This window comes from Sarcophilus harrisii, chromosome 4 (genome assembly GCF_902635505.1).
Source record: "Sarcophilus harrisii chromosome 4, mSarHar1.11, whole genome shotgun sequence".
Taxonomy (NCBI): domain Eukaryota; kingdom Metazoa; phylum Chordata; class Mammalia; order Dasyuromorphia; family Dasyuridae; genus Sarcophilus; species Sarcophilus harrisii.
In genome coordinates this window covers 278,340,093-278,356,188 of record NC_045429.1, presented here as the reverse complement: position 1 = coordinate 278,356,188, position 16,096 = coordinate 278,340,093, and the positions used below count along the sequence as shown (strand labels likewise).

General features: G+C 35.2%; 1 protein-coding gene across 12 annotated transcripts in view; it reads left to right on the top strand.

Moving 5' to 3' along the window:
* The window catches only part of CMTR1 (cap methyltransferase 1), a 175,434-nt gene that overhangs the window by 75,418 nt on the left and 83,920 nt on the right, over positions 1-16,096 (top strand). Inside the window, exons 8-10 of one of the 12 annotated variants that reach the window (XR_004233705.1) lie at positions 5,524-5,631; positions 5,846-5,957; positions 6,088-7,019. The exons of 8 other annotated variants lie outside the window; for them this stretch is intronic. Coding sequence is in view for 1 of the 4 variants with exons in the window: in XM_031964944.1 (XP_031820804.1) it covers positions 6,088-6,104 (17 nt within the window). In the remaining 3 variants the exon portion in view is untranslated. Of the gene's footprint in view, positions 1-3,443; positions 3,554-5,523; positions 5,632-5,845; positions 5,958-6,087; positions 7,020-16,096 lie in introns of those variants that run through there. 3 more of the 12 variants (XR_004233706.1, XR_004233707.1, XM_031964944.1) reach the window with 3 other exon arrangements.

Below are 16,096 nucleotides of genomic sequence, written 5' to 3'. Positions count from 1 at the left end.
CAATTGATGGGCATCCAGTCAGTTTCCAGTTTCTGGCCACTACAAATAGGGCTGCCACAAACATTCGTGCACATGTGGGTCCCTTTCCCTTCTTTACGATTTCTTTGGGATATAATCCCAGTAGTAACACTGCTGGATCAAAGGGTATGCACAATTTGATAACTTTTTGAGCATAGTTCCAAATTGTTTTCCAGAATGGCTAGATCCATTCACAATTCCACCAACAATGAATATATCAGTGTCTTTGGTGCATTCCTTTGAGGGGAGCTGAGCTTAGACACAACTAGAAGCCTACTCTTATTCATTTCTTTTTTAAAAGCTAGAGAGAAAGAAAGTTCCTGCTGCACACAAATGGTTGAAAACCATTCTGGCATATTTCTTGTTTTTTGCAGTTATTGCAGCAAGTGTAGTATCTGAGAATTTCCCCAGAGCCTGACAAAAGACTGCTGAGCCCTCATTCAGGGAGTGATGTGTTAGAGAGCCAATCACCAATCTTACTGTTTTACAGTATTGGAGTTAGATTTTTGCTTATAACAATAACTCTGTTTTGCAAAGAGAAAGCATTGGTTTCAGGACCAATTGGAAGCTTATATTAACCAAATCCCCAGTACAAAGTAGTTTTAAGTAAGGACTCGATTTTAGGTCCAGGAACTAGGTTTGGCATGGCTATAGTTGTCAACTGTCTAAAATGCATCAGGACCATCTCTTTTCTAGTCAATCATTCCCAGAAAATTGGCTCTTCAAAATCAAGGTTTAACTGAAGACATAGATCAGGGAGGAAAACCTAGACGTGTACCTATGGGCAGCACTGAGTTGGGATAGTTTCCAAATTATCCTTTAATATCCAATTCAAATGACACTGCCTTGGTGAAGTCTAATCTAGTTCCTCTTTTTTTTTTTTTTTTCTTTTTTTTTTTTGCTGAGGCAATTGGGGTTAAGTGACTTTCCCAGGGTCACACAAGTGACAGTGTTAAGTGTCTGAGGCCATATTTGAACTCGGATACTCCTGACTTCAGGGCTGGTGCTCTATCCACTACGCCACCAAGCTGCCTCTCTAGTTCCTCTTAAAGAAAAATGACTTTCCTTTTTTGGGGCTGTAGATTTTACTTTATTAGGCACTTATCTAACCAACTTCTCATACATTTTTATTGGAGTTATTTGAGTATCTTATGCCCCTGTTAATACTGTAAACTCCATGAGGGGCAATGACAGTATCTTAGAGAAGTATGGATCTTCCCATTCTAAATATAAATACCTATTTTTTCCCTTTTAAATAGTAGTTTATTTTTTCTAATTGCATGTAAAGACAGTTTTTAACATTCATTTTAAAATAAATTTTTGAGTTCCAGATTTTCCTCCTCTTCTCTTCCCTAAAATAGTAAGCAATTATAATATAGGTTATAAGTTATGCAATCATATAAAATATTTTCATATTAGTCATGCCGTGAAAGAACAGGATAGATGGAAAAAATTAAGTAAAAATAATATCCTTCAATCTGCATTCCAGCTCAATTATTTCTTTCTCTGAATAGAGAGAGCCTTTTGCTTCATTAGTCTTTTGGAATTGTCCTAAAACATTGGTTTATTAAAAAGAGCCAAGGCAATCAGAGTTGATCATCATACAATGCTGATACTATGTACAGTGTTTTGGTTCTTCTTCACTCAGCATCCATTCATGTAAATCTTTCCAGGTTTTTTCCAAGTCTGCCAGTTCATCATTTCTTATTGTATAATATCATTCCATTACATTTATATAATATAATTTGTTGTAGCCATTTTCTTGATGGGCATTCTCTCAATTTTCAATTTTTGCCACCACAAAATAAACTGCTATAGATATTTTTGTACATGTAGGTTCTTTCCCCTTTTTTATGATCTCTTTGGAATACAGCTGAAGGAGTGGCACTCTTTGATAACCCTTTGGGCATAGTTCCAAGTTGATCTCCAGAAAGTTGGATCAGTTCACAACTCTGCCTATAGTGTATTAGTGCCCCAATTTTCCCACATCTTCTACATTTATCATTTTCCTTTTCTGTTATATTCACCACTCTGATAGATCTGAGGTGGTGCATCAGTGGTTTTTTATTTGCATTTCTCTCGTCAATGGTGATTTAGAGCATTTCTCTAAATGATTCTTAAATAACTTTGCTTCCTTCATCTGAAAACTGCCTGTTCATATCCATTTATCATTTGGGGAATGGTTTATATTCTTATAAATTTGACTTAGTTCTTTATTTATTTGAGAAATTAGGCCTTTATCTGAGATCCTTGCTGTAAAGATAGTTTCCAGCTTTCTGCTTTTCATCTAATGGTGGTTGCCTTGGTTTTGTTTGTGAATATGAGCATTTATTAAATGTTTGGTGGAATTAATTTCAGGAGTTTAAAAAGACCCTATTGCCATAAAATTTGACATCTTTACATATACACAATGACTGCTTGATGCTTGGCCTTTCCACAGCTAATTCTTCCTTCATTTAATTTGATGCCCTGGAAGATAATTTTTAAACTTCATTTGCCGTTTACCTCTTAATATGTCTAAGGTTATTTGAACTCCTTTCCTGATGACAGGTTTGGAAAAAGCCTTATGGCATTGAATGCCAGAAAGTAAGTGAAGATGAAAGAGGTTGGAAGGAACTCTGGTGCTAAGCACACATTAGGTGCTCATGAAATGCTTTTTGAAGATTGGTTGTGAATATCTGAAATACTGTTCTAAGGCTTTGCTGAAAGAGAATCTTTTGCTGGAGGTACAGTAAGGAGGGGAAAGGTCAGAACCGTTTGCCCTCTGTTAGCAGGATTAGAGAACAGAGTATATTATATCAAATATATTATTTTTTCTTTTTTTTTAAAGTTCACTTTACATTAGTAGGCTTTCTATAAACATCATTTGCTTAATAGAACTTTATAACTTGATCTCTTTGCTTCCTATAGAAGTCTCTTTGAGTCACACTCCAGAAGAAATAAAGCAATTGAAAAACACTGTTATAAATTGTGCTTTGAGGGAATTTGTGAGAGACAGATTCCCCTGTGGAGAAATTGGGAAATGGAATAAAGTCCAGCTTGGTAAAGCCAGAATCCTGAAATCAATGATCTCTTTTCAGGCCTTTTATAGATATATAGCATATGGATAATATGTGGAAATATGTAGACTACATACTATTAGATGATGTTTCAGAAGGCATGAGCTTAAATATATATATATATAACTAATCATTCAGTATTGTTTGAATTAAAACTGATAAGTTAGTGTTGAAGTGATCCTGAGAACAGTTACTAGGGTAACTTTAAAAGATGTGTTATGAAGATAATTAATGAGAGAATATTCCTAAAGGTAGATGAGCCTATCCATAAGACTTAAAAATGTAAGCAGAGTGATTCTTCTTTTCTTACCTCTGAGAATAGTATCTTTGGTTCGATTAAATAAATATTGTGCTTATTTTTTGTAGGGTGTACCATGCTTGGCGTTGGGGATAAAAAGATGAATAATAGTCCTGTCTCTCAAGATGTTTAACAGGCTGATCAGTTAATTGGAAAATACAAAATAAGATTAAATGAAGTAAGAATAAAATAGAGTATAATAAGGTATGAGGAGGAAAAGTATGAGTAAGATCACTTTAAGCCAAAGTAGAGTGTCAGGGAAGGCTATATGGAAGAGCTGGTATCTTTTTTGGACCTTGAACCAAGAGAGGAACAAAAACAGCGGAGTATTTTTTAAGCTTTAGGTACAACATAAAAAGAATGGGGAGAGAAAATACTCTAGTTTGATGGGAATGTGCAGTACATGAAAAGAACTACTGATTTGATAAATATGTTGGAATCAGATTGTGGAAAGACCTTAAATATGAGATTCAAGACTTATTTATAATTTTTTTGTTTTGGCAATGGAGAACCCCCTCCAGGATGAGTAGAAATGTGACATAGAACACTGCATGTGGCCAGGCAGTGCCGTGTATTATTGGCTTGGAGGAGGAATAGACTAGATAGATGCAGGAGACTGGTTAGGCTGTTAATACAATTGAAGTGACAAAAGATGAGTACTTGAATCTGGATGGTTGCAGAGAATATAAAAAGTAGTGGCTAGGTAGGTACCAGAGAGATTGTAAAGGTTTAAAAAAAAAAAAAAAAAGTGATCAAACTGGTTGGCTGTGTGGAATAAGGAAAAGAGAAAGATCAAAGATGAGCTTAAGCTTAAAGTCTAAGGGGCTGGGGTTATCATTAGCAGAAATGAAATAGGAGTTTTTTAGAGATGAATAAGATGATGACACAGTTTTAGATGTGTTGAAGTTTAAGATGCAGTTGAGACTCCAGGTAGAGATAGGAAAATATGAGTGAAAAGGGGAAATACCTACATGGAAGGAGGTAGAGCAAGATGAAGAACCAGACAAATATCCCGAGGGAGTAGTGTCTAGGATGTACAAAGTGTCACATGCCTAGAAAGATAAGGACAGAAAGGGTGCTATTAGGTTTGATGGTAAGGATATCATTAGTGGCCTTAGGAACAAGCTGATTCAGTGAAATGGTTGAAATGGAAATCTTAAGCAAGAATTGAGTAATAGTGAATAAGTAGTGAAGGAAGCAAAGACATTAAATATAGACTATTCTGTATGTGGGTATTGGACAATGAAGGAGAGAAAGGAACACAGCTTCGGGAAATGGCCAGGTCTGTGTGCCTTTTCAACAAAGGGCTCATTGATTTAGAGCTGAGGATCTTTAGAAGCCATCTGGCTCAACTTATTCATTTTATAAATTTTATATTCTTACTCATTTTATAAATGAGGAAAAAATGATATGGGTAACAAATGACAGCCAGAATTTGAACTCAGATAATATAACTATAGTAACCAAATGAAACAATTCCTACTCATAAAGAGCTTACATTCTAATGAAGAATACAATGAGGCATATGTAGAATAAACATAGAGAAGATAATTCAACTAAATACAAGGTAGCTAAATTCAAAGTAGTTTGGAAAGGAAGATATTAGCCATGTCTTAAAGAAACCCTGGGAATAGCAAGTATTTTTACTTCTATTTATATGGGTGTTTGGTAGTAATGGGAGAAAAGAGATAATAGCTTAGAAAGATAGCAGGTTCAGGGGAAAGGTTTTTGGTTGTTTGAGTGCCCTGTGTGATGAACAGAAAGATAGGTAACTTTTCTGAATTGTAGGTCATGAGAAAAGAGAGTGGAGGGAAGTCATTTACAATAAGATAGGTTGAAGCCAATTTATAGTTGCTATTTTGTGTCCAACTTTTTGTGACCCTATTAGGTGTTTTCTTGGCAGAGATACTGGAGAGGTTCCATTTCCTTTTCCAGCTCCAGATGAAAGAGGAACTTAGGTGAATTAAAGGGTTAAGTACTTAACTCAGGTTCATACAATTAGCATGACCAGTTCTGAGGCTAAATTTAAACTCAGTAGTAAGAGTCTTACTGATCCCATGTCCAGCATTCAATCCACTGCACCACTTAACTGCCCCCCAAGTTTGTAAAGGGCTTTAAAAACTTTTGAAAGTTTATGTTTTAATTTAGGACCAACAGGTAGCCACTGGACTTTGCATAAGAGAGTGACATCAAATTTGTTCAAGAAAATCACTTTGATTGCTATTTGGAGTAGACTGAAATGGTGAAAAATTTAAGGTAGGGACACTTTCATTAATATAGGCAAGAAGTGATGAGGCCCTGAACATAGACTATTTTAGTAGAGAAGAATTATGTTATGGACTCATGTCATGAGATATGGTAGGGAGGTAGAAACAGCAGTTTGACAACTGATTGTATATTTGGGGGAGAAAGAGTGAAGAAGCAAGACTATGAATCTGAGAAACTGATGTTATGATAATATCTTTGACAGAAAAGGGGAAGTTTGGAGTAAACTAAAGAGTCAAAGAAGTTCACAACACAGCCTCATTCTTGACCACAGTCATTGCCTCAGACCCCTGAATACATCCTTCATTGCTTTCAGAGTAAGGGAAAAGTTGTCAATTCTTCTGTACTATGTGCACATGCTCACACACACATACTCACACACACACACTTCACTATCAAAGAAAAATGTAAATTCATCTTTAATTTTTGTCTCTTGTCCCTTCAAAGCAAAGAGCCTACCCTGAAGACCGGAGCTCCCTGCAATATATGTGCCTGAGACACAAGGAGATTTCAATGTGGATCTGGAGAGACATTGTTCAGAAGTAGCTCATTCCTGCCTTTGGGACAGAGACCTGGGCATGATACTCTGAACTCCTACCTCCATCACTATCTGCATTATCATCTTGTTTACCAGAGCAGCTCTCCAATTTTGGATGTTGTTTTCATTTGTTACTTTGTGAGGATGCTTTATCATAAGTACTCATCACACATCAAAATGGGGTTTTGGGGGGGGTGGGTGTTTTTTTTTTCCCCTTTTATCGTTAAAGCATCCACATTGACTTTTTGAGGAAGCTGTGAATTACCCAACTGCTCTGGGATGGCTAAAGTGTCTTGCTGCAGGAGGAAGACAAGTATCCCTCTTCTAGGTGGACTTAAATGTCCCTTCACAAACAAGATGTCATTTTCTAGTAATAAAATGTATCAGCTGTTCAGCTGGGCTTTGGTGTGTTTACCTTCCTTCCCTTTTAGCTCCACGATAGCTTCACAAGCAAACACTGGCAGCTCATTGACTGCAACAAAGCAGCTGTATCCAGGAACAGATGATACTGCACTAGTGAACATCAATCAGGGAGGCCAAGTCAGATCTCATTGCCTCAGAGCAGATGTGCTCTGTTAAAGCCTCAACGCAATCATGTTTTGCTTTCTGCTCCAATATGTGGTGACTCGACCAATTGTTCTGTCCTGCTGCAGTTCTGTTGAGGGGTAGTTTTTCTTTGACTGTACAGCTGGAGTTGCCAGTACATTTTACCAAATGTCATAGAAATATGATCTGTCTTAAGAACTGTGTTTATGTATGTAAATGTATTTAATTAAAACTTAGTTTTTTATGTGACTCACTCTTTTTCTATAAAATAAAAAAGTTTTTCTTGATCTAGTGAGAGGTAGCAGCCTTTTTGACTACTAATGGAATTCTGGGACAAGATGAAGAAAGACAGATACAAAAATCAGGAAGAGAAATTCTTACTACTGGATGGTCAAGAATCTTTGTTCAATTGTTGTCACTCATGTGATTTATATCTTGATCTGCTCTTGACACATTTAGATGCATTTGGAACTGGCCGAACAACCATATCCAAAAAATATCAATTGAGTTGATGTTAAACTGAATGGAGATTGCTCATAACATGCCACAATGCCAGTGACTTGGATAAAGACATTGATGGCAGGCAGCATTAAAAATGGTAATAATGATAATTATTCTATCTACCTCATAGGATTGTTGTTTTAAAAAAAATGCTTTGTAAACAAGATGCTTTGCAGATGTAAGTTATTATTATGCCATATTAACCAAATTCACAAATGCCACAAACCTGGAAGAGATAGCTGAATGAGAATCCAAAAAGACTGAATGTGATAAGCCACATCAATAAAAAAAAATTTGTCTAGAGCCAGAGCAGTTAACATTGTCTGCCTGTGTTGCACTGTTTCATATCTATTTTGTGTTCAATGGATTGTCTCATATATATAGATACTCCTCCATTGATACAGATCAGTCTCTGTGACCTCATACTGATCCTTGTCCATATCCTCCTATAAATTCTCCACCAGGTTCTATTCAAGATGCCAAAAACTTCTAGGTCTCTGTTGTTCTTGTTTCCTTCTCGAAGAGGACCATGACAGCAGGGAGGTGATACCATGCCATGCAAGTGAGTTGATTTTAAGTGAGAGTGGGCTGTGCAAAATCACCAGCCTTACTTGCCATCTGGGTCCAGTGGCAAGATAATACATGGCTACCAGTGCATTTTGCAGACAATCTGTTTTTCCTTGCTCTCTCCTGACTGATAGGCATAATTCAGAATTGATAATATACTGTAACCTATTTATGTCCACTATATATCCTCCTTGCATTGCCTTTTGGGTGACATACAAGTGTCTTCAGTCTCTGGAAATTCCATGATTTGCAGTCAAGAGTTTCTAAAAGAACATTAGTATTAAAAAGTTTTTTTTTTTTTTTTTTAAATTCAGAAGTTGCAGTCATGGAAAACACTGTCTCATTTCCCAAATTCCCACTCTCTTCTATTTTACTTTACTCAGTAAACATTAAGGATCTTATATTCCAAGCATTGTAATAAGAATTAGGGATGCAAAGAAAGGCAAAAGATAGTCAGTCATTGCTCTAGGACCTCACAGTCTGATGAAGACAACATGCAAACAAATACACTAACTTCAGGATAAGTAGATAATCAACAAAGGAAAGGCACTAAAATTAAGGAGAATTGGGAAGACCGACCTACCACTTCAGTGCTTAATATCTAAAATACTGCTTCTGGAGGGGCCGGCTTAGTGGCTTTTCATCTAACAGCATATAGTCTGGACAATATTTCTTCTACCTATTTTTTTTCCTGTTTGGATTGTTAAGTTGATTTCTTCTGTGTGGTTATGATGTACATGCACCTCATTTAGGTTATACTCTAGTATTTAAAACAATGCATTCAGTTCATCCACACATCAGAACTCATCATTTATAGGAAAACCCTTTTGTAACTCCCTGATGGCAACAAATGACTGGTGAATACACTTCTTTATCATCTGCATGGTGGTAATCAGAGGGTCAACAAACTTGTCTTGGTCATTTCTATAAGGGAATTATATATTGATCATAACATATTAGTGGGAGATACCTTGTTGGAGATCCTTTTAAGAATAGGCATTTTGCTCTACTGAATCAAAAGCTATTTTTATAAGCAAAAGTGGGATTTTTGTATTTCAGTCTTTCAGAATATTGTTTGCAAAAGATTCCCTATTCCATTCCCATTTCCAGGATGAAAATAAAGGTGAGAAGTTAGATGGCTTATTGCTGTTGAATTGATCTTTTTTCATGGAAGGTGATCATCTTCCTCTAATGAAATATAATTTCAGATATATTTATCCTACCCTAACCATCATCCAAACTCCTGCTGTCTTTCAAATATGTTGAAATGGATGTCCAATACCAAGAGAAGTGAAGCTACTTTACCAAGCTTTTAATCCTAAATCATTTAGCTTTCCTTGAATATCTAATAATAATAGGCTCAGCCCAATCCTCTGTGGTTCATGGTTTAGAATGAGGGTAAATGGCAGTCATTTTCTATTCTGGCAGAAATAGGATCTTCTCTGAGAATATTTTGGGAATGCTAAATTGTGCCATATTTTTTCTCAACTCTCAACCTAATTTTTTGAATGGGCATAACCTCATGCAAATTGAGACTTGGGAAAGAATTTATTTTAGAAAGACCAAAGTCATATTTTGACCCTTTGTCTTACCACCGGACTTTGATGCTTGGAGGATACAGTAAGGCTGACAACTTTTTGATTGCTCCTCTTTAAGAACTAAAGACAATCTCCACCTATTGTCTGCAGATCCTTGAATTCCCAAATAAAATCCCATCTCTTTATGAAGCTATTCCCAGTCGCTTAATTCTAGCGCTTTCCTTCTTTTAGTTCCTATTTATCCTGGCTTGTTTGTACATATTTATTTGTCTTCTTCAAAAGACAGTGAACCCTTTGTGGGCAAGAATTGTCTTTTGCCTCTTTTGTAGCCATAGTGCTTAGCACATAGTAAATTTACTATTTACTGACTAATAAAAATAAATTTGGGTTCAAAAATTTTTCACAAATACAGAACGGTAGAAATATGACTATACAGTAATTCATGCAGAAACAAATTTGGCTGCGGAGTGGGTGAGTGGGTGAATGGGATGATAGTGTATATAGTTACCTAGAAGCTTAGTAACAGATTGGTCAGCCAAAAGTTCTAGCAGAAGTAGATAATTTAAAAGACAAGAATTTGTTTATTTCTTTATAAAACAGGAATAATATCTACCACAAAGGAGGTGCTATATATAACTGCTTCCATTCCTTTCCTCCCCCCCCAAAAAAACCATCTTTTATCAGAGAAACCTCCATTTTGAACCCAAGTATAATATTTGCTTCTTAAATTTGTCCCAATGTTCTAGCTCATCCATTTTGGAAGCCTGATTTCCTTCCAGGTTTGTTACCTCTCCAACTTTGTGCCATTTGCAAAACAGCAACTTGGTCTTTTCAATTTGATATAATCAAAATTTTCAATTTTGTAGTCAATAGTGATCTCTAGTTCTTCTTTGGTCATAAATTCCTTCCTCTTCCACAGATCTGAGAGGTAAACTATCCTACGCTCTTCCAATTTATTTATGATCTCATTCTTTATGCCTAGATCATGAACTCATTTTGACCTTATCTTGGTGTACAGTGTTAAGTGTGGGTCAATGCCTAGTTTCTGCCATACTAATTTCCAATTTTCTCAGCAATTTTTTTCAAATAATGCATTCTTATCCCAAAAACTGGGGTCTTTGGGTTTGTCAAACACTAGATAATTAAAGTTATTGGCTGTTTTGTCCTTTGAACCTAACCTATTCCATTGATCAACTAGTCTATTTCTTAGCAATACCAGATAGTTTTAGTAACTGCTGCCTTATAATATAATTTTAGATCTGGTATAGCTAGGCCACCTTCATTTGATTTTTTTTTCATTAATTCCCTTGAAATTCTTGACCTTTTATTTTTCCATATGAATTTTATTATTTTTTCTAGGTCATCAAAATAGTTTTTCAGAAGTCTGATTGGTATTGCGCTAAATAAATAGATTAGTTTAGGTAGTATTGTCCTCTTTATTATATTTGCTCACCCAATCCAAGAGCATTTAATATTTTTCCAGTTAGTTAGATCAGACTTAATTTGTGTAGAAAGTGTTTTGTAGTTTTTCTCATAAAGTTTCTGATTTTCCCTTGGCAGATAGATTCCTAAATATTTTATACTATCAGTAGTTACTTTAAATGGGATTTCTCTTTGTAACTCTGACTGTTGGATTTTGTTAGTGATATATAAGAATGCTGATGACTTAATGTGGATTTATTTTATAACCAGCAACTTGGCTAAAATTATGGATTATTTCTAATAACTTTTTAGTAGAATCTCTGGGGCTCTAAAGTATACCATCATATCATCAGCAAAGAGTGATAATTTGGTTTCCTCATTGCCTATTCTTATTCCTTTAATATCTTTCTCAGTTCTTACTGCTAAAGCTAGCATTTCTTTTTTTTTTTTTTTTTTTTTTTTTTATTTAATAGCCTTTAATTTACAGGATATATACATGGGTAACTTTACAGCATTAACAATTGCCAAACCTCTTGTTCCAATTTTTCACCTCTTACCCCCCCACCCCCTCCCCTAAATGGCAGGATGACCAGTAGATGTTAAATATATTAAAATATAACTTAGATACACAATAAGTATACATGACCAAAACATTATTTTGCTGTACAAAAAGAATCAGACTCTGAATTATTTAAAGCTAGCATTTCTAATACAATATTAAATAGTAACGGTGATAGTGGGCAACTTTGTTTCACTCCTGATCTTATTGGGAATGGTTGCAGTTTGTCCCCATTACATATGATGCTTACTGCTGGTTTTAAATAGATGCTACTGATTATTTTAAGGAAAAGTCTATTTATTCCTATACACTCAAGTGTTTTTAATAGGAGTGGATGTTGGATTTTATCAAATGCTTTTTCTGCATCTATTGAGATGATCATAATGGTTTTTGTTAGTTTGGTTATTAATATGGCCAGTTATGCTGATAGTTTTCCTAATATTGAACCAGCCCTGCATTCCTGGTATAAATCCTACTTGATCATGGTGAATTATCCTGGGGATGATTTTCTGTAGTCTTTTTGCTAATATTTTATTTAAGATTTTACCATCAATATTCATTAGGGAGATTGGTCTATAATATTCTTTCTCTGTTTTCAGCCTACCTGGTTTAGGTATCAGTACTATGTCTGTGTCATAAAAGGAACTTGGTAGGACTCCTTCATTCCCTACTTTTTCAAATAGTTTATAAAGCATTGGGACTAATTGTTCTTTGAAAGTTTGGTAGAATTCAAATGTAAATCTATCTGGTCCTGGGGATTTTTTTTTAGGGAGTTGATTAATAGCTTGTTCTATTTCTTTTTCTGAAATGGGACTATTTAAGCAATTTACTTCCTCTTCTGATAATCTGGGAAGCCTATATTTTTGGAGGTAGTCATCCATTTCATTTAGGTTATCAAATTTACTGGCGTAAAGTTGGGCAAAGTAACCCCTTATTATTTCTTTAATTTCCTCTTCATTGGTGGAAAGTTCTCCCTTTTCATTTTTAAGACTACCAATTTGATTTTCCTCTCTCCTTTTTCTAATCAGATTTACCAAAGGTTTATCAATTTTATTGGTTTTTTCATAAAACAACTCTTAGTTTTATTTATTAGTTCAATAGTTTTTTTAGTTTCAATATTATTAATTTCTCCTTTTAATTTTAGAATTTCAAGTTTAGTAATTGATTGGGGGTTTTTAATTTGGTCTTTTTCTAGCTTTTTAAGTTGCAAGCCCAATTCATTGACCTTCTCTTTCTCTATTTTGTTCAAGTAAGCCTCTAAGGATATAAAGTTTCCCAAATTTTGGTATGATGTCTCACCGTTGTCATTATCTTGAGTGAAGTTATTAATTGTGTCTATAATTTGCTGTTTCACCCAATCATTCTTTAAGATGAGATTATTTAGTTTCCAATTACTTTTTGATTTGTTTACACCTAATTTTTTGTTGAATGTAGTTTTTATTGCATTGTGATCTGAAAAGAAAGCATTTACTATTTCTGCCTTCCTGCATTTAACTTTGAGGTCTTTATGTCCTAATATATGGTCAATTTTTGTGTAGGTTCCATGAGCTGCTGAGAAGAAAGTATACTCCTTTCTATCACCATTCAGTTTTCTCCAGAGATCTATCATACCTAGTCTTTCTAATATTCTATTTACCTCTTTAATTTCTTTCTTATTTGTTTTGTGATTTGATTTATCTAGATCTGAGAGTGCAAGATTGAGGTCTCCCGCTATTATAGTTTAGAGCAACTTGGTCTTTATCCAGGGTATCAGGATAAATGTCCAAATCTTAAGATACTCAAATCGCATTGGGGTTTTTTTTAAGAGACAGTTGGGATTAAGTGACTTTGCCAAACCTCACTACACAGCTAAGAAATGTTGTGTCTGAGGATAGATTTGAACTCTGATCTTCCTGACTCCGGGGATGGTTCTCTATCCAGAGCACCATCTAACTGCCTATATCCAAATCATTTAAGAAAAAATTATTAAAAAAGCACAAATCCCTTTGGGATTCCCCTGAAGCTTTCCAAGATGACATTGAATTATCAACGAATACTTTTTGTTCTTAGCCACTAAACCAAGTCAAATTTTCTAGCTCTTGTCTCCCATTTTTAGTCCTCAAAAAGTTACATGAAAAAGATGCTTTGCTAAAAATCCAGGCGAACTACTGCATTTGTCTGAAATAGCAATTTAGTAATCTTGCCACACACAAAAATAAAGTCTAGTAGGACCAGTATTTTTTATAAAGCCATCATTACAATCAGTCTCATCGTTTGTAATTTTTACTATCCATCTTTCTACCAAGACATTCTAAAAGTTTATCAGGAGTCAAAAGTTGAGTTCAGTGGCCTATGGTTTATAGATTCCATTGTCTTCTCTCTGCTGAACCTTGTGTCCTCCCCCAATTCCCCTCTTTTTTTTTTTTTTTTTAAACAATTTGGACATTCATTTTTCTCAAATCCTATTGTACTTTTCCCATCTTCTATTATCTTATAAAGATCACTGACAATGGCTCATCAATCATGTTTGTTTGTTCTCTCAGTGCCTAAGATTGCTATTCATCTGGACCAGGTGACTATCTCATTTCTTATTTTGGCTATCAGCTATGTATTTGCCACTTTTGTTTTGCCAGAGAAAACGGAAAGAAAGACTCAACAATTGTCTAGTTGTCATTGTCCCAGCCACACCAAATAATTCTCTGCCTTTTTCTATCCTTTCCTTTTCCTCAGTATGGCTCAAAACAAGTCCTTAGTTTTCTTAGCCAGCTTCAGGTCATTGTCAGTTTTCACACTCTTGACATTCTTACAGGACCATGCTAAACTTTTGTATTCATCCTATTAGCTGTCCTTGCTTTCATCTTCTATACATTTCCTTTTAAAATCTAAATGATTTAGGGGATTTCTGGGCCTTGTCTTACCTATTCCCCTTTTGCCTTGTATTTATTTCAAGAATTTCAATCTTGAAGTCTTTTCTTCCCATTTGAACTAATTTTCTGTGAAGTTCTTGTTCTTTAAAATAATAATTCTCTCTGGGAGAAAGCAGGTTTTTCAGGGAGGTTTTCTGGAGGCAGCTTTAGTTTCAGTTACAAGTAAATAATCACCCAAAATCGCAGCTAGCTGATAAAAGTTCAGATCTTTTATTGTGTCCTTCAATATAGCCCGGTGAGTTTTCTTAGAGGCTTATCTTTCTGCTTGGTTCTAAGAGCTCTTGCAGCTTTGTCCTTGGCTCCTGCCTCTGCTTTCTTCAGCCTCCAGCCAGCACTAAGGTGGAAGATGAAAATGAATCTCTTGCCTCAGAGATGCTCCCAGAGTGCTCCTCTGCGACCCCAGTCAATGTTCCTGAAGTAAGACTTTTCAAGCTCTAAGAGCTTCCTCTATATATATGATCTCCCAAAGATTAACTCCTCCTTCTGGAGGCAGGGAGGTGTGATATCTCTTTCTAAGATATCTCTTTATATCTCTTAAGATATCTCATAAGATATCTAAGATATCTCTCTAAAGATATCTCTTTCTAAACCCTGAAATCTCCCAAACATGTGATCTCCAATAACTACTTAAATATTTCTTGCTTCTATGAGCTCTCTAAAGGTGTGAACACAAGCATCATTTCTATCAGTTCTGTTTAGTACTTTGTTTCAAGTTCTGGCCCAAAATATCTCCTAAGATCAAATCAATCACATTGAATCATGCTAAATTAGATAATTATTGTGTCTATCAACTCTAATTGCTTAACAGTTTGTAAAGATTCCAACAATTTTCCATGTAGAATTTTAGTCTGTAGGATCTTAACTTTTTTCTTTTTCTTTTTTTTCTTTTTTTTTTTCAACTAGGGTGCACACTAGGCTCTTTGAATTTCCTCTTTTGTCTCATTCTAACATGGAGTGGTCACATCCTCCTCTCCTCAAATTCCCATTGCTTCTACCCCAACAACCATCCTACTTGTCAGCAAGGTAATTACACTCCTACTATGTGTCAGGCACTATAAGGATATTGTGATCCAGAACAAAATTTCCTTGTTGATTCTTCTACCCATTTTGAAGGATTTTTTTTTCCTGAGGCAGTTGGAGTTAAATGACTTGCCCAGGGTCACATGGAAGGATTAAATTATTAAGATAAATCAAGAGATTAACTTGCTCTGCTTTTGGCTTTAGAATTCCTACTGATGTCCAGATAATTGAAATCCTCCTTCACTAATAAATCATGTCAGGTTTGTGACTCTTTCCAAAATTATTTATCTTTGTTATTCTCAGCTCAGTGGTATCACTTCTGTTTCTGCATCCTTTAATCTTTACCAAAATGTTTCCATTTCCTAACACCTTCATATTTTGTGCTACTGCCCTACACCCCATTTATCTATCATGTTTCTTTTGACTAATATACTTGTCAGTGGTATATTCAAGTTGAGTCTTATCTCCCCAAGTCCTAGTGATACATATGAAATCAAACTTGTTACCCAGTCCCTTGTATTTGACCTTTTGCTTCTTGTAGTAGTCTCTAATGGGGAAAATGTAGATGCTTCAATCTTTGTTCTAGTAGCTACAGCTCATCATGGAAGTAAGATTTGATTGATCTCTGCTTGGGAGCAGTGTAATGATTTGGATTCTCCTACATTCAATTTCTGTGTTGCTTTTCTTTTAAAACTGATAGACATAAAATGAGAAAGTTATACTAGATAACCTCTAAAAAGCTTCCAGCTCTGAACCTTTGATTTGTGAATGTTAAAAATAAAACATTTCTTGACCCTTCCCAACTGTTGGGAGATGATCCCTAAGCATCAGTCAATGAGACCATCATGTGCAGTATATA